The following is a 21,592-nucleotide window of genomic DNA, read 5'->3' on the forward strand; positions in this document are numbered from 1 at the left end:
TTGCGGCCTCTCAAGCGCTCAAGCCCGCGCGCTTCGCCGCTGCTGCAGGCATCCCTGGCGGCCCCCGCCCGTTTCATGGGGAGGTGAGGGCCCAAACTGTTTTTAGCTACAGGAGGGCAGGCTGAGGTTTCGGGGCGCTTGCCCCAGCTGGCTGCTGCTCCCCACGAGGCAGCACCGCCAGGCGTCTGCCTCGCGCCCAGCCCCCTTGTGATGCCACCAGCACCGGCCCCGCCTCACCTCTCCATGAAACGGGCGGCGGCCGCCAGGGATGCCTGCAGCAGCGGCGAAGCGCGCGGGCTTGAGCGCTTGAGAGGCCGCAAGGGAGCAGCCGCCCGGCGGTCTGCCTGCCCAGCGCGGGCTGGGTCGGCTGCCGATGCCTGAGGTGTTAAGCTTGGTGCTGAAATTAACGGCTGCCCTGCGCTGCCTGCCTGTGCCTGTGTCGCGATTCCTTTGCGGATACGCAGACTGTATAATAAAAAAAGCAAAAAAGCAACAAAGCAGAAGCTAGCCTGCACTTGCCATTGGCGCACCTGGGTCGTCGGGGCGGTAGTACCATCGCACCCTGACGTCGTAGCCGCTGCCAGCCTCCGCCGGTTTGATCGACATGATCTTGGCGATGAAGGGCTTTTGGTTGTGTGCGTCGCTGCATGGGCCAAAGGGGTTTCAGGGTGCAGGCCAGGCGCAGGTTACATCAATGCCGCCATGTTCGTTCGCCAGACGCACGCACCACCCGCCGCCGCAACCATTCCCCTGCCCCTGGGCAGGCGGCAGCGGGCGCACCCTTCGGCGCGGACGAAGCACGAGCTCCCCTCTGCAGCAGCCAGCACATTAACGTGTCAGGCCGGCAAAGGGGATGTCGGCCTGCCAACTACAAGCGCTGCACCCACGCCAGGCGGCAGCGGCGGCGAAGGCAGCGGCAGCAAGCGGGGCCCGCCTGTGGGCCCCCACAGCATAGATACGGGTTCCTGCTTGTGTTTTGCAGCGCAGCAAAGGCTACGGCTTGCAGCAGGACCCGCTCGCCGAGCTCAAACTTGCTCACCTCCGAGCCTGTCGCCGGCTAGCTCAATGTAATTGACCATTTCCAGCGGGTTTGTCAAGGAAGTGCGGAGGATGGGAACAAGGCCCCCAAGAGGTTTCAAAGGGCAAAGTGGCTAACAGAGCAGCAGGAAGGACGGAGTTCGCAGCAAATGATGTAGGGAAGGTGGCACGTGTGTTGAGGTGCACCCCGAGCGCCATCATCCGACAGGGCCAGCGCCTTCCCCGCCTGGGTGGCGCCCGCCTGCGCACCGCAGCCTGCTGTGCGTCGATAGGTGCAGCAGGCCTGCCAGCCTGCTGCGCGGACAGTATGGCCGCCTCATGTGGTGGAACCAATGCGAGGGCCAATCCGTTTTTAGTTACAATTACAGCTAGGCAAGCGGCATGAGCAAACCGCACCAAATCGTGAGGAAGCGCGCGCCTGCCGCTGCCCACGCGTGCACGGCAGCAGCGGGGCCAGGGCACGATAACATACACTGCTGGGGGCGCTATAAGAACAGCGTGGCCGCCTCGCTGGCGTACACCTGCTCCGCCGCTGCCCGCAGCTCCCGCAGGCTGCCTGGTGCCAGCAGCTCCGCCAGGTCATCGGGCGTGTTTTTCTCAATGCCGATGGGCAGCGAGTTGCTGCGGAGCTTCGCCATGAAGGGCTCGGCGTCGGCCGCCGGCATGCCGACAAACCTCAGGATGCGCTCGATGGTGCCGGCCCGGTCCGCCAGCAGGTCCTCGTACGCGACGAACAGCGTGTGGAAGCTCTCCGCTGCTTGCTGGCACAGATCGATAAACTGCTGGGCCTCGGCCATGCGCAGCACCAGCAGCTCCTTGAAGCCGTCTGGCGAGGGGACCCAGTTGGCCGGCAGCGAGCATTTGACGCGCTGGATGACGTTTGGCGTGCCGCAGCGCGTTGTCAGCTCCAGCGCCCGCAGGTGCGACAGCGTGCCCTTCACCTGGCTCCTGCGGTGGCTGCAGATGATCTTGGGGCGCACCCGCTCCAGCGCCCGCCACCCTGCCGAGCCGGGCAGCACGCCCGCTTCCAGGGGGCGCAGCTTGAAGCCCACCGCTTGCAGCTGGTCGTAAGCCTTGGCGGGCACAGTGTACTGGATGCTCTGGTTGCGATACCGCTCGTACACAGCGACATAGTTGCCGCTGAAATACTTGGCTGCCCGCGGATTGGCGCCCAGCCAGTCGCCCTTGGCGTTGAAAAGCTCTGAGGTGAAGAGGATGCGCGGGTGCAGGTTGAGCGCCTCCGTCATCAGGCTGCTGCCGGAGCGGGAGGACATGAGCATGAGCAGCGGCTGCGGCTGCTGCTTGGCCTCGGGTTGCGCCCCGCTGCCGCCGCCGCCGCCGCCGCCGCCGCCTTGCCCCCCGCTACCAAGGCTCAACAAGAAGACGCCCACGCTCAGCAGTATGAGGAGCATCAGCTTGACGCCAAGCGGTTTGTCCGCAGGAGGCTGCACTACATGCATGCCGGCGTTGCGACAGCCCTGCACTGGCAGCAGCGCCGGCGGGTGGCGGTGAGCAGCGGCGACAGCGAGGCGGCGCAATCCACGGCGGCGCCATCCGGTCCGAAATGGAGCTGGGGACAGGCCAGGAGAGAGCAAGCGGCCGCAGTAGCAGTTGGGGCGTTGAGCAAACTCGGCGGTCTCAACATCACGCACCTGTGCGGCGTTTACTCACACTTGCGTCACGCTGGCATTGAGTATTAATGAACCGCAGGAGAGGAGCCTTAAAAATAGAGCAGGTGGGGAACCTGAAGTTTCAACTCGTGTTGTCTGCTGCGCCGTTCATCCAGTGATGTTGATTGGAGAAGATAAAGACGTGGGAGATGCTAGTCATGGCCCTCTCAAATGCTGGCGCCACTGCAGTACCACCTTCCATGGCGTCGTGCATACCTGGCGCTATGCTAGGGATGTAGTGGCTGCTTCGAGCGGCTGGCGGGCATGCACGCATGAGGGCGCCCTGGCGTTTCTTGGGGCCTTGGTACACATGTTCTGCTCCAATCCAGCACCGCACCGCTTAGGATGGGAAGCCCTCAAAGAAGTCGCATCAATGCTGGTCAACAGTTCCAAACAGGTAAAGAAAGTAAAGGGAGGGCAGCGGGAGAGCACAGTGGTGGGCAGATCATGCCAAGGTGGCAGCCCCCTCGCTGGCATACACTTCCTCGGTCGCAGACCGCAGCTCTTGCAGGCTGGCTGGCGGCAGCAGCTCCGCCAGGTTGTCGGGCGTGTTTTTTGCCACCCCAATGGGCAGCGAGTTGCTGCGAAGCTTCGCCATGAAGGGCTCGGCGTCAGCCGCCGGCATGCCGACAAACCTCAGGATGCGCTCGATGGTGCCAGGCATGTCGGCCAGCAGGTCCTCGTACGCGATGAACATCGTGTGGAAGCTCCCGGCCGCTTGCTGACACAGATCAATAAACTGTTGGGCCTCGTGTATGCGTCCAACTAACTGCTGCTTGAACTCATCTACCGAGGGGACCCAGTCTGCCGGCAGCGAGCAGTTCATGCGCTGGATGACGTTCGGCGTGCCACAGCGGACCTTCAGCTCCAGCGCCCGCAGGTGCGACAGCGACCCCTTCACCTGGCTCCTGCGGTGGCTGCAGATGATCTTGGGGCGCACCCGCTCCAGCACGCGCCAGCCCTCGGAGCCGGGCCGCACGCCCGCTTCCAGCGGGCGCAGCTTGAAGCCCACCGCCCGCAGCTGGTCGTAGGCCTTGTCGGGCATGGTGTACTCCACGTTCTGGGCCTGGTACCGCTCATAGATGGACCTGTACCGGCCCTGGTAAAACTTCTCCGCCCGTGGGGTGGTCCCCACATGCCAGTCCGTCTCGTTGTTGAATAGCTCGGTCACAAAGAGGATGCGCGGGTGCAGGTTGAGCGCCTCCGTCATCAGGCTGCTGCCGGAGCGGGAGGACATGAGCATGAGCAGCGGCTGCGGCGGCCTGGCCGTCGAGTTGGCAGCGGCGCCGCTGCCACCTGCATTGCCACCGCAACCGCCGCTGCCGCCGCGGCTGAACGAGAAGACGGCCACGCCGAGAAGGGCGAGAAAGACCACCTTGGCAGCCAGTGGTCTGGAAGAAGAAGGCCTCAAGCGTGTGGGGCGGTGCGTGGCGTGCATCCCGGTGGACGCTACAGCCTGCACCACAACGGCAGGCCTCGGTCAGGCGGCAGCGGAGGGAGACGGGATGGCGGCGGCTGGGGACGGCACAGCGCAGCCCGATCCTGGCGCTGGCGCGACTGAAGCACCTCCTCTTGCAGAGGACGGTTCAGCCGGAGAAGGGCGCTGCAGGAAGGCACCGTGTTGCATCACGCACCTCAGCGTCTCCACTTCAATCGATCAAATCTGCCTATTGGCTGGCCAAACTTGGGAGGAAGCCCTGGCTGCTGCAAGTGCTGATGGCAACCAACAGTACATCGTACCGCCCCAACGCCCTCCAAAACTTCCACCGGATGGCCTCCGACTGGCAACACAGCGCACCATCACATTCCCGCCACCATCCCACTCCAGATTGCTGGCGGCTGGCCTGCTTCTGTGCTGGTTTGAACTGTGTGGGCTCCCTGGGCTGTGGCGTGCTAATAATTTCATCCCCGTCGTCCCACCTCGCAGCAGGATGGCGCCATACCCGCAAGGTGACTTCCCGATCACTTCATGCAAGAGCGAACAGCGTCTTCTCTCACCCTCTCCTGGCCCTGCTTGCTGCAGCGGGCCCCACGGGCACCGACTTCACCAGCGTGGGCGTCCAGGACATGATGAAGCTGTACTACTGTGAGCGCCCCGCCGCCGCCCGCCCGCAACGGCTGCCTGCCGCGCCCTCGTCCAATCCGGCCCTCGTCAAAGCCTTCCCCTTTGCTGCCGCAGCTCGCCTCTTCCCCACCCAAGAGATGGCCAAGTGGCTGGCATACGGAAACGGTGCGCGCCGCCGCTGGCTGCCGGCGGGCGCAGAACAGGCAAAGCGCCGCTCTGTGTTTGGCTGCTTCACTCGGGCCATTCACTCGTGCTGTCCGCTGCCTGCCCTCCGCAGACAGCAAGCACCCACAGAGCGACCCCTCCTTCTTCCCACGCCGCGAGTTCTGCTTCACGCTGGATGGCGACATCTTTGTGCGGTACCAGTCCTTCAAGGCAGGCAGGCCGGGAGCCGGCTGGAAGCTGGCTGGGGGCTGGGCTGGGGGCAGGCTGGGAGCTGGCGGCCTGCCGTTGCGCCCGCCGCGCGGACACCCCAGCCCCGCGTGCACAATGCGGGCCGGCCGGCCAGCCCAGCGGCGCCGCTCCCTCTGGGCGGCGTGCACCCGCAGCCAGCCAGCCAGCGCCATCCGACAAACACGCCGCGCACCGCTCGCACGCGCGCGGCATCCCGACTGCGCTCCTGCGCTCTCTGCTGCCACCGGGGCCGGCGTGTGCAGGGCGGCGCTGAGCTGGCGGCGGCGCTCAAGGACCGCTGCCCTTCCAAGCTGGACATAGGGCCTGTGTACAATGTGGAGCCGCAGCGGCGGGCAGCCTACCAGAGTGAGTCGCGGCGCTGGGGAGCCGGGGGCGCACCGCACCGGGGCCGGCACCCTCTCCCCTTCTTCCACCGCTTTCCCTTCTTCCCCACCATCATCCCCTGCTCCGTGCTCGTGCACGCGCGCGGCTGCCCTGCACCCCAGCCCGACCCGCGAGTCGAGCGCGGCGCGGCAGCCCACGCTCCTGCCCCCGCTCAAGCGTGCGGGCGGGCCCGCCGCCGGCCCCTGCCCCGCCCCCGCAGACTCCGCCCAGGGCTTTGTGCCCGTGGAGCGGGAGCTGGTGTTCGACATTGACCTTACTGATTACGACGATGTGCGCACGTGCGGCCAGGGCGGCCACATCTGCACCAAGTGCTGGCCCCTCATGGCCGCAGCCATCCAGGTGAGCCCCCCGCCGCCGCCGCCGCCGCTGAGCATGCTTCCCTGCGCCGCACAGCCTGCAGCCTGGCTGGCGCGCAAGCGGCAGGGGCTGGCTGGCTGGGGAGGGAGGAGTGAGTGTTGGGTTTGCAGCCAGGCGCCGCCGCGCAGGCTGCTCGCCAGGGCGGCCTCCCAGTGCTGCGCCCGCCCACCGTGGCCGGCCGGCCTCTCATGCTGCTGCCCTGGCCCCTGTTGCGATTAAGACACACGCACACTCACGCACGCACTCACACCACACACACACGCGCGCGCAAGCGTGCGTGCGCGCACACACACACATGCCCCCCCCCACACACACAACAGCGGACAGCACACACACACGCACACACACACACGTACACACGCACACCAGCACACACTGCTGCCCTGGGCCTGGGCCATGCTCTTGCTCTGCAGATTCTGGACCAGGGCCTGCGCCGCGACTTTGGCTTCCGACACATCCTCTTCGTCTTCTCCGGCCGCCGAGGCGTGCACTGCTGGGTGTGCGACGAGAGGTGCGCCGCGGCGGTTGGCAGCCGGGCTGCCCCGCCTGCCGCACGCCGCCCTTCCGGCCTGCCTGCGGCGTGTGCAGTCAGCTGCGTGTGGTGGCCGGCGGGGCAACAGGCGGCGGGGTCCGGCGGGCCTGTGTTCGGGGGCTGCTAGGGCGGCACGCGCCGCCGCGCCGGCCAGCCAGCCGCGCCGCTGGGCGCGCCACCGCCGTGCCCCGCCTGCCCCTATGCCCTCCTAGCTCCGATCGGCGGCGCCGCCGTCTTCATACATATTTACATACACAAAGCGGCGCCACGTTTGTGTGCAGGGCTCGCAAGCTGAGCGATGAGCAGCGGTCTGCCATTGCCAGCTACTTTGCGGTGTACAAGGGGCAAGAGCGGGGCGTGGCCAAGCTGGTGCTGACGTCTGACGACCACCCGGCTATTGCGCGCGCCTATGCGCTGCTCAGGGAGGCGTTTGAGGAGGTGGGCGGGCACACACCGGTGGCACACACCAGAGCGGCGGTCGGAGCTGGCAGAGGGCCGGCAGCCGCAGGCTGGAGGGCCAGGGGGCGGCGGCTGGCAGCAGTGGACGGGTCGCAGCGTCCGTCTCGCCCCCGCACCCGAGGTGCCGATCAGAGATGGCAGAGGGCTGGCAGCGACGCAGAGGGCTGGCAGCGGGCGACGGGTCACAGCACCCCCCTGGTCTCTTGATCAGGGCCAGGCGGGATGCGCCTGCATCGGCCTTGCGCTGCCGGCGCCTGCCCCACACCCCACCGCCGTGTGTTTTGCCCTTCCCACCCCTGCCCGCGCAGCGCATCCTGCCACAGCAGCAGCTGCTGGAGGAGGAGGAGGTGCGCAAGGCGGTACTGGCGTACCTTCCCAACGACGCAAGTGAGTCGCCAGCTGGCGCCAGCATGGCGCCAGCAGGGCCCGCCTCGGCCCGCCGCCGTGGCTGCCAATGCAGCCGGCGCTGCGAGCAGCCCGCTTTGCCTGTGTGAGTGCCGCGCGCGTGTTGTGCCCGCGTGCCTGCTGCGTGCAGTACGGAGTGCGGTGCGGCAGCGGTGGCAGGGCGTGCACGGCAGCGAGGCGCGGTGGGAGGCGCTGAAGGAGGAGGTGGAGGCGGAGGCGCAGGTGGGGCGGGCGGCCCCGCCGCTGCGGTACATGCATGCGGTACAGCCAGCCCCAGGCGACACCCCATCCAGCCAGCCCTCGCCGCGGCTGGGCTCGGCCTCGCGCGTGCCGAGCAGCAGCAACCGCAATAGCTGCCTTTTTTCCAACAGCAGACCAAAGCGCCTCTTGCGTTGCTGCTGTTCTCAACCAGCGCTGGTCCCCGTGGCTCGCCGCCCCGCCCCGTGCCGTGTGCTGCTGTTTCTGACGGCTGCTGTTCTCCTGCTTCGCCGTCGACCTGCCGGCTGCGTTGCCGCCCGCCCCATGCTGCTGCGTTGCCATTTCCGAGCCTCTGCCGCGGTCCTGCTGTGGCCCTGCCGCGCAGGCGCTGGAGCGGGGCAAGAAAGGGTGGGAGGCGCGGGCGATGCGGCGGTCGCTCAAGGCGGTGGTCTTTGCCTGCGCCTACCCTCGCCTGGACATGGAGGTGTCCAAGAAGATGAACCACCTGCTCAAGGTTTGTGTGTGTGTGTGTGTGTGTGGAGGCGGAGGCTGAGCGGTGGGGGAGGGCTGAGATGGGGGTGGCGGCTGGGGGGAGGCTGGGTGGTGGGGGAGGGCTGGGTGTAGGGGCGGCTGGGTGGTGGTGGAGGACTGGGAGGCAGGGGCGGCTGTGCTGGGGGTGGAGGCTGGGAGGCGGGGATGTGCTGGGCCCTGCTGCGCTGCGCTGCCCCGCTGGCGCCGCTGCGCTGCCGGCGCCCGACTCGGCGCCCACGCCTGCCGGCTGCCATCGCCCGCCTGCCTGGCCCGCTTTCCACCTGGGTAGAAACAGAACGCGGAGCTGGCTCGTTGCGGCACTGCCCCACCCGCCATGCAGGCGCCCTTTTGTGTGCACCCCAAGACGGGCAAGGTGTGCGTGCCTGTGAGGCCGGAGGAGGCTTATGAGTTTGACCCAGACACCGTCTGCACCGTGGGCGGCCTGCTGAACCAGCTCAACAGCAGCGGCAGCGCGGCGGCGCAGGTGTGGCCCGCGGCTGCGCCGCTGCTGCGCCGCGCATGCAGCGCCGGGTGCAGGGCGCTGGATGCATGCCGCTGTTTGCTGCTTTGATGCTGTATCCGGGGGCCCTCGGCAGTGCGCTGCCCGGGTGGCGCAAGCCTTCAGACCCGACCGCAGCCGGCCTCTCGACCTCCCGCTGTAGATGTGTGGAGCTGCGACCGCGCTGCCGTGTGGCGGCGCACGCTGACAGGCCCGCCGCTACCGCTGCCGCGCCGGCGCCGCCGCCTGGTGTGCAGGGCGAGGAGCCGTGGCGGGCCACAGACATGGGGCTGGCGGTGGACACCTTCCGGCAGTGCCTCCTGGATGGTCTGCAGGAGGAGGTGAGGGCGGGACTGGCGCGCAAGTCGCGGGCGGCGGCGGCGGCGGCGGAAGCCGGCCTGGCCTTCTGACGGCGGCGGCAGCTAGGGGCAAGCGACCAGCACGGCCGCAATGTGGCAACAGCCGTGCTGCCGCCAGGTGCCGGTGGTGCCTCTACAAACATGGTAGCTCGTGCATTTGATTACACTCTGCAACAGCTCCACACACGGGGACTGCATGTTCGCGCCGACTGGCGCTGCTTGTAACCCGCCCATCAACCGCCCGAGCCAGCCCTGTGCTGCCGTGGGCTGGGCCGCGAGCTGGGGCCGCCCCGCCGTTACTGGGCCGCCGCCACACTGCCGTGACCTGGCGCCATCAAAAAACAAATCGTCGTCTTGCTGGGCCGCCACGGAGCGGGGCGGACCAAACACCGTTAAAACCAAACTGGCTTCTTTAATGCGCCGCCACGCTGCCGTGCACTGGAGCCATCCCGCCTCTACTGGGCCGCCACGGAGCGGGGCGGCACAAACACGACGTCCGACCACTCGCCCCGGTCGTCGCGCTCCATGCGCCCAATCACCTCCTCCAGAGACCCCACATCCACCCGCGGCAGCTTCTGCAGGCGTGGGGGGCAGGCACGCGCCGCGGCAGGGCATAATGATTGAATTTGGCAGTCACATCTTCTGTTTAAGCTTTAGTAACGCACGTGCACGGTCGAAGGCAGCGGGGGCCTGCCAGGGCGGCGCGGCTGGTCGGGGCGGCGCCGCCGGGCGACAGGCATGCGGGGACAGGTGGCGGCCGGCCGGCGGGGCGCCAGCGGGCGGCGGGGCCCCTGCCAGGCGCAGGCCCGCCCCACCTTGTTCGTGGCTGCCTCTGCAATGCGCTGCTCGTACTTCTGCAGCCGCTCCTTAGCTTGCCCCGCCTTGCGCTGCGCCGCCTTGCGGCCCCGCTCCGCCGCCGCCGCCGCCACCTGAAGGCGAGCGCGGGCGGGCAGGCAGGAGGGCCCCGGTGCGTGCGGCGTCAGCCCCATGTGCACACAAGCCTCGCCAGCAATCGGCCTCTGACCACACCCCCATGCACTCGCCCAGCGCCAGCGCGGCGACGTTGGGTGCCTGCATGACTCTCATGCGAGCATACACTCCCATACACTCCCACCGCGTGCTCTCATGCCTCTGATGGATGCATGCCTGCATGCATGCAGGTGCGCCACCCACCTCCCCCTCCGCCGCCTGCAGCTCGCCGCGCGCCCGCTCTGCCTTGGCCCGCGCCTCTGCCAGCGCCGCCGCGTCCTTGCTGCTGAAGGCGGCACCCAGCGCAGAGTCCAGGTCTTGCTTGCTGCATGAGGCCGGGGCAGGGCAGGGCACTCAGGCAGGACCAGGCAGGACCGAGCAGGGCTGGGCAGGGTGGGACAGGTAAGCAGGACGGTGGCACAGCAGGCGGGCAGGCAGGCGGGCGGGCAGGCAGGCAGGAGCGGGGAGCAGGGCAGGCGCAGGACAGGAGCAGGGCAGGGAAGCAGGGCAGGGCCGACTTGTCGGGCGGGCTCGCAGGACTGGGGGAGCCAGCGCCCGCGCAGGGCCCTCGGGTTGTACCGCTGCGCACCTGAAGAAGAGCGGGGTGTACCGCTCCTTCTCCCCCCTGATGGTTAGCCCCTCCGCCTGGAACAGCGGCACGCCCTGGAAGCCGGTGGCGGGCACGCCGGCGTGGCTGTACAGCTGCGGGACCAGGCAGTACAGGACGGGGCAGCGCACGGGGCAGCGATCATTGATGGGAGGGATAGGTAATCGTATGGTGGCTGTGCAGCTGTGGGGTGAAGCAGTACAGGGCAGGGCAGCAGGGCACAGATGATTATAAAGGGGGACTACACCCGCATGAGGCAGGGCAGCACGGGGCAAGGCAGGGCGTAGGGTCGGGCGTTGCACGGATGGGGTGCAGCAGCGCAACACGGGGCAAAATGAGCAGCCAGGGCGGGGTGCGTGCAGCAGCGCAGGGCGGGCCAGCGAGGGGCAGGGCAGCCGGGGGTGGCACACGCGCCAGGTGGCCACAGGAAGAGAGCCAACACCCCCAGCCCCAGCATACAGTCCCAGCCCACAGTCGAAGCCCCAGGTCGCCAGCCCCAGGCGACCCCTACCAACCCCCTGCGCCTCGCAGCCACACCTGCAGCCACAAACACGCTCACACAACCCACACACACACACACACACACACCTCCCCTGGCCCCACCTCCAGCGCCGACTCCACCTGGCGAGGGTCGGGCACAAAGCGGAACACCACGCCCTCTGTGCCCGTCTCGCCGCGCGGGGTGGCCGCAAACTCGTACACCCGGTCCATGCTGGTTGCCATGACCTGGGAAGAAAGGAGGGAGGGGAGGCGGAGGGTGAGGAGAAGGCGGCTGGGGGGAGGGAGGAGAGGCGGGGGGGTGAGGAGAAGGTGGTTGGGGGATGGGGAGGGGTGGCGCGATGGCCGTGCGGGGGCGCGGCGCGGGCGGATGATGTGGCAGTCAGTCACCTTGGCCTGCTTGCCCAGCTTGGGGTTCGCTCCCTTGATCTACAACAGTGTAGATCAGGGCGGTTAGCTGAGTCTTGAGGTGGTTTAGGTTTGCTGAGCTCAGAGGGCCTCAGAGCCCTGAGGGCGGTGCTCGAAAGCGGGCCGCCACACCAGAGAGGCATGCGGGGTGCACCACACAAACCACAACAGGGCAAGGCAAGGCCATGGGAGCAGCGGGCGTCCGCCCCCGGGCCGCCCGCCCGCGCCCCCAGGGCTGCCCCCGTCCCGCCCGCCACCCACCGTCTGCAGCATGGCCGAAGCCTCTGGCTCTGAGAAGAAGAAGAGGCCCAGCTGCTTGGCCTGGTCCTGCACCCACCAGGCGGCAGCTCGCTTGCGATCATTCACACCTTCCCATCACTCACACCTTCCCATTCATACCGAGCCAACTACACCAGCAAGGCGACCCGTGCGGCGACGGGCTGGGCAAAGGAGCAGTGCGGCACGGCGGCGCCTGCTGGCTCAGCCACCGTCGCACGCACCTGCAGCTGGGCGGGGTAGCCGCATACCTGCCTCCCCAGGCACCCAGCACGGCCCTGCGGCTGGCAAGCACCCACCTCCCCCGCCACCAACACAAACTCGTTCTTGTTGTTGACCACCGCAAAGACCGGCACCGCGCTGAGGCGGGCCTTGATCGTCTCTGGGTTGAAGCCCAGGTCGAACAGGGGCTGGGCGGCGCCTTCGGCCGGCCGCCCGGCGCCGCCACCCGCCTGCGCGCTCACCGACTGCACAACACACCAAAAAGGGGGCGGCCGAGCGGTCTTAGAGCGTGGGCGGTGGCGCTGGAGTGTGCAGCACGCGTCCGGGAAAGATGGCAGCTGCGTGGGCGGTGGGCAGGCTGGAACAGGGCGAGCAGGCGGCGCCTCACCGCGAGCAGCGGCGCGTTGCCGGGCGGCGGCATGAGCGCCTGCTGGCACAGCTCCGCCGCGCGGCTGCTGGCCTGCCGCAGGTTGGAGGCGATCTGCGCCACGTTGCGCCGCACATTGTCGTGCAGGCTGCGCAGGTCCATCGTGAGCGTGGCCAGATGGGCTCGCTCGGTATTGCGTGCTGGCGATCCCGATACAGCGCTCACGGATGCCACCGATTCGGCCGGCGAATTGAGAATATCGGCGACAAGCAATACCTCTGACAGTACACCGAGGCTCCAAGACCCCAACAGAGCAGCACGAGCTCCAAAAGACGACACCTGCATTGGTTGAAGGCCGCTGCCGCCCACCGAGCCAGCGAATCCTGCCCAAGTTTTTGAGTGCCGAGAACAGCCACTGGCAGCCTGCCTTTTTGTGCAAAAGGTGAGCTCCCGACGCGCCGTGTCGCCACAGCCCTCGCACCCGCCATCGCCGCCTGCTCGCCCGCCCGCCTCTCCGCCCCGCCACCCGCCCGCCCTCCCCCCCGCCGCCCGCAGGCCGCCTCGCCCGCCATGTCGGCCACGGCGCAGGCCACCCGCAACGAGATCACGCTCAAAGGCTCGGTGGCCACGGTCAGCGAGTTCTTCCGCCACGCGCTCAGCTCCATCCTCTACCAGCGCGGCATCTACGCCCCGGAAAGCTTCGAGCCGGTCAAAGCCTACGGCCTGACCGTGATGGCGGTCAAGGATGTCAAGCTGACCGCCTACCTGCAGGCCGTGCTGGGGCAGTTCTCAGGCGCGCGGGAGTGGGCCCGCAGCCCCGGGGCATGCTGTTGCGGGGAGGCCCCAGGGACCACAGCTTCCAGCGGCGGCCCTGCAGGACAGCACTAGCGTCCTGCCCGCTGCCTGCTGCCTGCTGCATGCTGCATGCTGCCCAGGAGGACCCCGCTCGGGCAAGCCTGTGGCGCGTTCAGCACTGCGCCCTGTGCCTACCAGGCGTGTGCCGCCCCCGCCTGCTGCCCTGTCAGCAGAGTGGCTGCAGGGCGGGGCGCTGCAGAAGGTGGTGCTTGTGGTGACGGGTGTGGCCTCAAAGGAGGTGCTGGAGCGGTGGACCTTTGACATCCGCACCGACAAGGGGGTGGTGGCGGGCAGGTGAGGGGTGGGCCTAGGGGGGTGGCTGGTTCTGGGCTGGCTGCGTCCCTTGGGGCGGCTGTGTCTCTGACTGTGGGCGCGGCTGGGCGTGCCACTGTGTCGGGTGGATGAACATGGTGCCTGCGGGAGGTGGCAGCCGCTGGCGCTCGGCGTCGCCCATGCCGCCCTGCCACAGCCCGCACCCGCGCCTAGCCTCGCAGCCACGGCGTGTTGCTCTCCTCAAAACGTCCCCCAGTAACAGCAGCATTCTTTCTTGGTTGCTGAGCATGGATGCTGAGCATGCCCGCCCTAAAGACCTCCAACCCTGCAACCCTTGTGCCTGCTGCGCGTGCAGCGCGCCGCTGCCCGAGAAGGCGGAGGGGCAGATCACGCAGGAGATCCAGGCCATCATCCGCCAGATCACCGCCTCCGTCACTTTCCTGCCGCTGCTGCAGGACAAGTGTGAGCGCTTTCCTCATGCCGCTGCCGCTGCCGCCGCTGCAGGGCAGGAGTGTGCGCCTTCCTGCTGCCGCTGCTGCTGCAGGGCACGCATGCGCGCCCCCCTGCTGCTGCTGCTGCTGCAGGGCACGCATGAGCGGCGCGGCCTGCACAGCACAGCGCCCGCCTGCCTGCCTGCCTGCCTGTGCCGCGCCGCGTGTGTCCAGCGGCCGCGGCAAGCACAGCCAAGCCTGGCAGCTCTCTGACGCCCGCCTGCCCTGCTTGGTTGTTGGTGTGTGTGGGCAGGCACGATAGACCTGCTGGCGTACACGGACAAGGAGAATGCGGTACCGCTGGACTGGGAGGAAAGCGACCCGCGGTACATCGCCAACGCCGCCGACGTCAAGCTGCGCGCATTCAGCACAAAGGTGCGCTGGCGTCCAGCTGCAACCTGCGGCACATGCCAATGCAAAGGCTTGGCCAAGCTGGCGGTGTGCCTGGGCCTCCGCCCCTGGGCCCCTGACACATGCTGCATGGTATGGCAGTGGCATGTGGCGCTGAGTGGTGGCCTGCCTGCCCGTGGCGTGTGTAAGTGTGTGCGTGCCTGTGCTGCAGGTGCACAATGTGGAGGCGCTTGTGTCCTACAAGGCAGACGACGACCTGCTGTAGCGCCCCATCATGAGATCTGCTGGCGCGGCATGCCAAATATCAAGAGCGTGCGGCACGCATTGTCCACAAACGATAGCAAACCACACTGCAGAAACAATGTGTCTACATATGAAACAGGCGTCTCGCCGTTTAACGCCACATGGGGCGGCTGTGGCAGCCCTACGTGCCGCGCTCCAGGCGCCGGGCCGCAGCCTCGGCCTCCAGCTTGGCCGCCCGGCGGCGCCGCCGGTGGCTCCACCTGGCGGGATCGTCGTCTGCGGGCATCCAGCCGGGGGGCGAGGCGATGCTGCCCGCCGCCCGCTGCACCGCTGCCTGCGCCGCCCGCAGGATGTCAGAAGCCTCCACCCCTGCCGCTCGGCAGCGGGCTGCGGTGGGAGCCTCCAGGGCGCGCTTCCCGCTCCGCCCCGCTCGCGCCGCCGGGCAGGGTTGGGTGGCGCAGCCGCTGCCTGGCTGCCCGCCGCCGCCCGCCTGCTGCTGGCTGCTGCCTGCCTGCTGGTCCACCACCGGCGCGCCAGGTTGGACGCGGCGGAACAGCCGCACCTGCTCCTCCTCGCCCTGCCGGCCGCCATCGGCTGCCTGCGCCGGCGGCGGCGGCGGCTGGGCGGCGGCCGCTGCTACCTCTTCCAGCTCCTGCTGCAGGCGCTGCTGCAGGGCCTCCGCCACTTTCAGTTGCGCCGCATCCAGAAGGCACGAGTCGCCGCCGGGGTCGCCGCCTGCGGCCGGCACCGCACCCAGCACGCCGCCGCCGCCTGCGCGGCGCTGCCGCGCCCGCGCCTGGCGCCGGCGCGCGATCTGCGTAGAACAAGAGGAAGGGGCAGGTGGCATGTGGCTCAGGGGAAGGAGTCCCTCGGGGGTGTTGGTGGGGTGCAGGTGCCAGCCGTGGCGGCAGGAGAGCGGCAGACGGCTGGCGGGCACCAATCATGTGCCGCACCTCCTTGCTGCTCTCTGCATGCTGCTCCAGTGTTTCCGCCGACACAACTGCTGCCGCAAAGCGCCCCACATCCTCGTCGCTGGACGACATGCCTTCCCAGTTGGGTGCCTTCCCAGGCACTGGCTGGTGACGACGAAGAAGAAGAATGACGCACGTGGGTGAGCTTGGGGGGGATGCGCCGAAGGCCGGCAGCACGACAAGCACGGCAAGAGGCCGGCGGAGGGCCGCCAAGCTGGCGGCCGCGCGGCGGCGGCCTGGCGCCTGCAGCCCGGCGCGCAGGGCTGCCACAGCCATCCCATGTGGCGTTAAACGGCGAGACGCCTGTTTCATATGTAGACACATTGTTTCTGCAGTGTGGTTTGGGGTTGTTTTTGCTATCATTTGTGGATAACGCGTGCCGCACGCTCTTGATATTTGGCATGCCGCGCCAGCAGATCTCATGATGGGGCGCTACAGCAGGTCGTCGTCTGCCTTGTAGGACACGAGCGCTTCCACATTGTGCACCTGCAGCACAGGCACGCACACACTTGCACACGCCACGGGCAGGCAGGCCACCACTCAGCGCCACATGCCACTGCCATACCATGCAGCATGTGTCAGGGGCCCAGTGGCGGAGGCCCAAGCACACCGCCAGCTTGGCCAAGCCTGTGCATTGGCATGTGCCACAGTTTGTAGCCTGGCCCAGGCTGCAGGGCGCCGGCCGCGCCCTCTGCAGGAAACGGTAAACGGAGGCTGCCCGACAACTGTCACGGAAGGCGGCCTCGACTCCGTCTGCGCTGCTGCATGCGGCGGCAGCACAAGGGCCGCTGCTGCTGCAGGTGGCGGGCACGAGGGCGGCGCTGCTGCTGCTGGCAGTGGGTGCACGGGCGGCGGCTGTTGTGCTTCACGCACAGCGTGCTCAGGTGCGCCTGGCGGCTGCACGCCCAGGGGCGCTCCCGTGAGGTGCCCCTTGCTGGCCAACTGTGCGCTTGGCCCCGCGCAGACAGAGATGTTTGTAAGCCTGGGCCTTGAGGCCTCTCTCTGCTAAAATCTGTGTATCCGGCGGGGGCGGCGGCGCGCCAGGCGAGCAATGCACGCTGTGCGACGCTGCGGCTCTGAGGTGCCGGTAACTTACTTGAAGTCTCGTTTGTGTCGCGCCTCATCACACCCATCGCTTGCCCTGCCTTTCCAGGCGCGCGGAGCGTGGATGGTTCTGGTGATGCTGCAGGCTGCGTGCTTGTGCGCCGCCCTGTGACCGTGGTCTGCCGTGCCCTCTGTGTGACAGCAGAGCAGCTCCCCTGCCACCCCAATTCCCAATTCCCAACTCACAAATTTTACTTCTTCGAACGAACGAATCAATCAAAGCGCGCCCACGGATATTCGAACAGTCTGCAGATATTTTCATATCAGCAGACTGACTTTTCACCCACCTGTCACAGATTTTCCCTCGCCCGTTCGTTTTTTGCCGGCAGCTGGCTAGCAGCCAGACTATATAAGGAGCCTCGATGCCCTGACAAGATCATCTTTTCTCTCCCTTTGTGCTGGAGTGCCCCTGTGTAACAGGCGCCCGCCGCCCTAGCCCCGCCCGAAGGAGAAGGATCCTGCCGCTGCGACCAGCGCTCGACAGTCACCCCAGCGCTCTCACGAGGCTCCCCGCTCTCACACAAAGACAAAACAGGCCGGCCGGAACCTTCTGGACCCGCACCACCTTTTTGCACCACACTCTGCGGTCTGCCGCCTGCCTCGCAGCAGTCAGCGAGGACCCCGTGCCAACTGAGCAACATTGGCAGTGTGCAGCATCCATGTTGTGCAGAACAGCATGCCATGTGAAACAAGTGGAAAGAGCCTGCACTGATGAGCGGTGCAGGTCTGCCCATTCAATGGATCATGCCCAGCCACCGCGCGCGCCCCCCTTCTCGCTGCCCCCGCCGCCCCTCAGTGTCCATTGGCGGCAGCATGGGGCTGCGCGAACCGAGCGCTCAAGGGTGGGTGGCGTCTTTGAGCCACTTGCGCCATATGCTGGCAGCCCTGGCCCTTGATCCCCACTCTCCCTGATCTTGCCCCCCGTTTCCCCTCCTCACAACTCTCTGACAGTCACTGGGCTGGCTCCCCGGCACCCTCCGCTGCCCCTGCTGCCTGCTGTTCCGATGAAATCTTCGCAGCCCCGCGCCCCGCCACCCTTTTTGTTGCTTTGTTTCATAGTCGCATTGTCCAGAGGTAGTGGGCCGCGCTTGCAAGCGCACAATTGTGTGCCTCCAGCCCTTTAAAGGGCCCAGTACTCTGGCCCATCTCAGTCGGGCGCACGGCCACCCCCCGCCACACCAGAGCAGGATGGGGAATCACAGTTTGCAGCAAGCAGCCGGACCAGGTGCCAAAGGCTGCATGTATGAAGAGGACTTGGACAGCGGGCGCTGGCGGGGCAGCGGACGGCCGGGCAGCCGCCGGCCAGAGGCAGGGCTGCCTGGTCGGCCAGGCGGCTGCTTGCCGCCTGCTTGGGGCCAGGGATCTTGCTTGCGCAGCTGCCCAGGAACTGCGAGGCCGGCTGCAGGCAGGAGGCGGTTCAAAGCTGTCGTTCGAAGCTGAGCAGCTTTTCTCTGCCTGAGGGAGCTGCCTGAGACAAATGGGGCATGTGGCCTCGCCCTGTGTGTGGAGATCATCGAGGCAGGAGCCATCAAGCAGCCAAGTGGTCCAGCGTGTCATGCATTTCAACAACGACGGCAGCTCCTGAGCCATCTTGCTTAATTCAAAGGCTTGCAGCCGACTAGGGTGCCTCACGGCACGGCCTGGGGACAGCTCGACAGGGTCCTGTATCTCAACGGAGAGCGGGTGCACGCCAATGCCGTGATCGTAGGAAGGATAAGGGTAGGCAACCCCCAGAGCAGCGCCGGGCTGCAACTCCGTGCCGACTTGAACGCTGCCTGCAGTGGGCTGCACCGAGGCTGTGGCAGGGCCCACGCGCACTGCACAGCGCCAAGTGGATCTTGGTGGCTCTCCCGATGCGGCAGCAGCCGCCGCGACGCCCGCCGCCTCGCCACGCCGCGCGGGCTCACCCCACGCCCGCCCCGCGCTGCGCCGCAGATGCCGGGTCAGAACCAGATCGGCGACTACAAGCTCATCGAGCTGGCCGGGGAGGGCAGTTTCGGCAAAGTGTGGAAGGCGCGGCGCGCGGGCAGCCTGCAGACGGTGGCCGTCAAGCTCATCACCAAGCACGGCAAGAACGACAAGGACCTGCGCTCGCTCCGCCAGGAGATTGAGATCCTGCGCAAGCTGCAGCACCCAAACATCATCGCCATGCTGGACGCCTTTGAGACCAAGAACGACTTCTGCGTGGTCACCGAGTTTGCGCAGGGTGGGTGCCGCCTCTTCTTTGTGGGTGGGGTGACGTCGAGAACGTGGCGCCGGGCGTTGCGGCGTTGAGAATCTAGCCACGTTGCGGCCGGGTTGCTGCGGAGGTTGCGCAGGGCGGGTGGCTGGCTGCTTGCTTTCTTGTTGTGGGTGGACCGTGAGGACTGCAGCGGCGTGGTGGCCGGGTTGCTTTGTATCCGGGAGTTTGTGCCGGGCGGGCCAGCTGGCTGTGGCCGTGATGGGCTGGCTGTGGCGGACGCGTGGGTGGGTGGCTGCGCCCGCCACACCTCACACCGGCATCCGGCGGTGCGCTGCACCGCGGCTGCGTCGGGGGTGGCCAGTCGGAGGTGCAAGCGGCCGTGGGCATCAGCCCGCAACCAATACCGAACAGTGGCTGTCCAGATGTCCCAGCACGCAGCCGGCACGCTAGCCTCCCGCCTGACCTGCCCCCTGCCCCGCCCGCCTCCCGCCCCTCCTCACCCCCTCCTGCAGGCGAGCTGTTCCACATCTTGGAGGACGACCGGTGCCTGCCCGAGGGGGTGGTGCGCAGCGTGGGGCGCCAGCTGGTGCAGGCCCTTCACTACCTGCACACCAACCGCATCATCCACCGGGACATGAAGCCCCAAAACATTCTCATCAGGTGCGCGGCAGCCCAGCAGGCCGAGGGGCAGGCGTGTGCGTGCATGCACGGTCCCCACTGCAGCCGCCGGGCGGCCCCCTTGCTTGCTTGCGCCGGCAGCGCGAGGCCTGCACGCCGGGGGGAAGAGGACGTGCGACGCCCGCTGCCTGCCTCGCATGCATGCTCCCCGCATGCGCCCGGCTGCCCCGCCCTGCCTGCTGCCCAGCCTGCCCCGCCTGCCCTGCCTCTGCCCCGCCCTCCCCCCCCCCCCTTCCCCCCCGCAGCGCCAACGGCGCCGTCAAGCTGTGCGACTTTGGCTTTGCGCGCCTGATGAGCAGCAACACTCTGGTGGTGACGTCGATCAAGGGCACCCCGCTGTACATGGCGCCGGAGCTGGTGCAGGAGCAGCCCTACAACCACACGGTACGCTGGTGGTGGTGGGTGGTGGGGGTGGGGGTGGGGTGGGGGGTCGCGTGCGTGGGGTGTGGGCGGCGTTCCCGTCGCCTGCTTTGCTTCCTGGGCTGGAGGGGTGGTGAGGGGGAGAGGGCTGGGCTGCGGGGGCAGCCTAGCAGCCACCCAGCGGGGCTGGGGAGCGGAGGTTGGCGGCGGGAGGGCGTCGAGCACGGGGATGGGAGGCGGGGGCGGGTTGGGGCGGCCAGGTGGCCCTGCACCCGGCGCCGCGCCACGCGCCACACCGCATTCACCCTTTGCGTTGTTTCCTTTCTTCCTTGTGCTCCCATGCAGGTGGACCTCTGGTCCCTGGGCGTCATCCTGTACGAGCTGTTTGTGGGACAGCCGCCCTTCTACACCACCTCCATCTACACCCTCATTAAGCAGATCGTGCGGGAGCCAGTCAAGTTCCCCGACGGCATGTCGCCGACCTTCACCTCCTTCCTGCAGGCGCGCCTCACCTCCTTCCTTCCTTTCTTGCTTCCTTTCTTGCGTGCTTTCTTTCCTTGCGCCTTCTTCGTTTTCCCGTCCACCCAGCGGGTCCGGTGCCTGCCCAGGGCTGCTTTGTGCATGGGCTGCCGGGTGCTGGCCGCCTGCTAGGTCCTGCGCTGCCGCTCGCTCGCCATCTGCCCGGCCTCAGCCGCCCCCGTTCCTGGCTTGTTGTTCTCAATGCCTGTCCCAAACCCCAGGCTGGCCATGCCGGTCATGGTGACCAGTTTTGGGCTGCAGCAGGCCACCACTACCAAAGTGCCCCGACAGCTGGCAGCTCCCTGACGGCGCCTGCCCCGGCCTGCCGCGCATGCGCGCTTTCCTCCCTGCCTGCAGGGCCTGCTGGAGAAGCAGCCGTCGCTGCGTCTGGACTGGCCCCAGCTGCTGGACCACCCTTTCCTGGCGGAGACGGCGGCCGACAAGGAGCGGCAGGCTCGGGATGCGGCCATGGATGGGCAGCGGCTGGACCCAGGCTCCGCCCCCACGCTGCAGTCTGGGGTGCAGGGGGGCAGGCCGGCAGGGGATGGCGGCGACCAGGGTGGGTGCCCGCTGTCCACCTGGGTCCCCGCTCTCTTCCTGCTCTGCCTTCCTGCTCTGTCTTCATGCTCTGCCTTCCTCGGGGCATGCCTTGCCTGGGCGTCTGGGGGTGGCCTGCCCTTGCAGCAGCATGCGGGGGTGCTGCCGTTGAAGGCACACTGGAGCTGTCGCGCAGCCTCCTCCTGCCAACACTTACCACCCTGTTGCGTTGCTGCTACCCCCCTACAGGCCAGGCCTGCGTGACGCCGCTGATCAAGGGGCAGCCGCAGCAGCGGGGCGACCCGCGGCAGGGCAGGCAGCAGCAGCCCGCGGGGCAGCGGCAGCGGGAGCAGCAGGAGGCGGCGCAGGGGCCGGCCCAGGCGGCTGCGGCTGCCCCCGCCGAGCAGCAGCAGCAGCAGCAGCAGCAGCCCTCTCCCTGGACCGCCCCGCAGCTGCTGCAGCAGCTAGGCCAGCTGTCGGCCGCCGAGCCGGCGCCTCAGGCGCCGCAGCCGGGCGCCGGCACGGCCGCCGCGCAGCAGCAGCCCGCATCCGCGCCAGCGGCCCCCAAAGCCGCGCCCAAGCGCGCCGGCAGGGATCCGCCTCTGCAGCAGGCGCCGCCCGAGGGGCCCAACCCATTCCTGAATGGCACCCAGGGCTTCCCCTCCGCTGGACCATTTGGCGACCAGCCGCTGCATCGAGCTGGGGGAGCGGCGCCCGCACCTGTTGGCACAGCAGACCACAGCGCAGACCACAGCGCAGACCACAGCGCC

The 21,592-nt window shown here is 68.0% G+C and overlaps 6 protein-coding genes across 6 annotated transcripts in view; 3 read left to right on the forward strand and 3 right to left on the reverse strand.

Moving 5' to 3' along the window:
* CHLNCDRAFT_12805 (hypothetical protein) overlaps positions 1–624 on the reverse strand; it is a gene marked incomplete at both ends in the record, with an annotated part of 1,920 nt that extends 1,296 nt beyond the window's left edge. Inside the window, 2 exons of the mRNA XM_005844330.1 lie at positions 238–272; positions 531–624. Coding sequence (XP_005844392.1) covers positions 238–272; positions 531–624 — 129 coding nt within the window. The remainder of the gene's footprint in view (positions 1–237; positions 273–530) is intronic.
* A 754-nt stretch (positions 625–1,378) lies between these two features.
* CHLNCDRAFT_58895 (hypothetical protein) lies at positions 1,379–4,146 on the reverse strand (the record flags this gene model as incomplete). The annotated part of the gene is made up of 3 exons (XM_005844331.1): positions 1,379–2,521; positions 2,691–2,757; positions 3,190–4,146. The coding sequence occupies 3 exons, from the start codon at positions 4,144–4,146 to the stop codon at positions 1,524–1,526; spliced, it is 2,022 nt and encodes a 673-aa protein (XP_005844393.1). The 3' UTR covers positions 1,379–1,523.
* A 493-nt stretch (positions 4,147–4,639) lies between these two features.
* CHLNCDRAFT_139037 (hypothetical protein) lies at positions 4,640–8,962 on the forward strand (the record flags this gene model as incomplete). Its single annotated transcript, XM_005844246.1, has 13 exons — positions 4,640–4,658; positions 4,732–4,794; positions 4,888–4,938; positions 5,051–5,127; positions 5,430–5,532; positions 5,771–5,910; positions 6,342–6,439; positions 6,742–6,898; positions 7,228–7,306; positions 7,455–7,546; positions 7,908–8,036; positions 8,394–8,537; positions 8,810–8,962. 13 exons carry the CDS (start codon positions 4,640–4,642, stop codon positions 8,960–8,962), a joined length of 1,305 nt encoding a protein of 434 aa, XP_005844308.1.
* A 404-nt stretch (positions 8,963–9,366) lies between these two features.
* Positions 9,367–12,420, reverse strand: CHLNCDRAFT_139038 (hypothetical protein; the record flags this gene model as incomplete). The annotated part of the gene is made up of 9 exons (XM_005844332.1): positions 9,367–9,486; positions 9,727–9,840; positions 10,085–10,205; positions 10,470–10,582; positions 11,091–11,213; positions 11,376–11,414; positions 11,655–11,720; positions 11,969–12,136; positions 12,280–12,420. The coding sequence occupies 9 exons, from the start codon at positions 12,418–12,420 to the stop codon at positions 9,367–9,369; spliced, it is 1,005 nt and encodes a 334-aa protein (XP_005844394.1).
* Positions 12,421–12,596: 176 nt separating this feature from the next.
* CHLNCDRAFT_59761 (hypothetical protein) lies at positions 12,597–14,582 on the forward strand. Its single transcript, XM_005844247.1, has 6 exons — positions 12,597–12,700; positions 12,814–13,051; positions 13,287–13,407; positions 13,742–13,848; positions 14,131–14,252; positions 14,440–14,582. The coding sequence occupies exons 2-6, from the start codon at positions 12,829–12,831 to the stop codon at positions 14,491–14,493; spliced, it is 627 nt and encodes a 208-aa protein (XP_005844309.1). The 5' UTR covers positions 12,597–12,700; positions 12,814–12,828; the 3' UTR covers positions 14,494–14,582.
* A 3,899-nt stretch (positions 14,583–18,481) lies between these two features.
* On the forward strand, positions 18,482–20,417 carry CHLNCDRAFT_26970 (hypothetical protein; the record flags this gene model as incomplete). The annotated part of the gene is made up of 4 exons (XM_005844248.1): positions 18,482–18,752; positions 19,241–19,388; positions 19,652–19,790; positions 20,112–20,417. The coding sequence occupies 4 exons, from the start codon at positions 18,482–18,484 to the stop codon at positions 20,415–20,417; spliced, it is 864 nt and encodes a 287-aa protein (XP_005844310.1).
* Between the last annotated feature and the right edge of the window lie 1,175 nt (positions 20,418–21,592).

This window comes from Chlorella variabilis (assembly GCF_000147415.1).
Source record: "Chlorella variabilis unplaced genomic scaffold CHLNCscaffold_23, whole genome shotgun sequence".
In the NCBI taxonomy this organism is placed as follows: domain Eukaryota; kingdom Viridiplantae; phylum Chlorophyta; class Trebouxiophyceae; order Chlorellales; family Chlorellaceae; genus Chlorella; species Chlorella variabilis.

Coding starts and splice junctions, on each gene's coding strand:
- CHLNCDRAFT_59761 (XM_005844247.1), top strand. CDS start 12,829: ATGTCGGCCACGGCGCAGGCCACCCGCAACGAGATCACGCTCAAAGGC. Junction 13,408..13,741: donor AAGGGGGTGGTGGCGGGCAG/GTGAGGGGTGGG, acceptor CTGCGCGTGCAG/CGCGCCGCTGCCCGAGAAGG. Junction 13,849..14,130: donor GCCGCTGCTGCAGGACAAGT/GTGAGCGCTTTC, acceptor GTGTGTGGGCAG/GCACGATAGACCTGCTGGCG.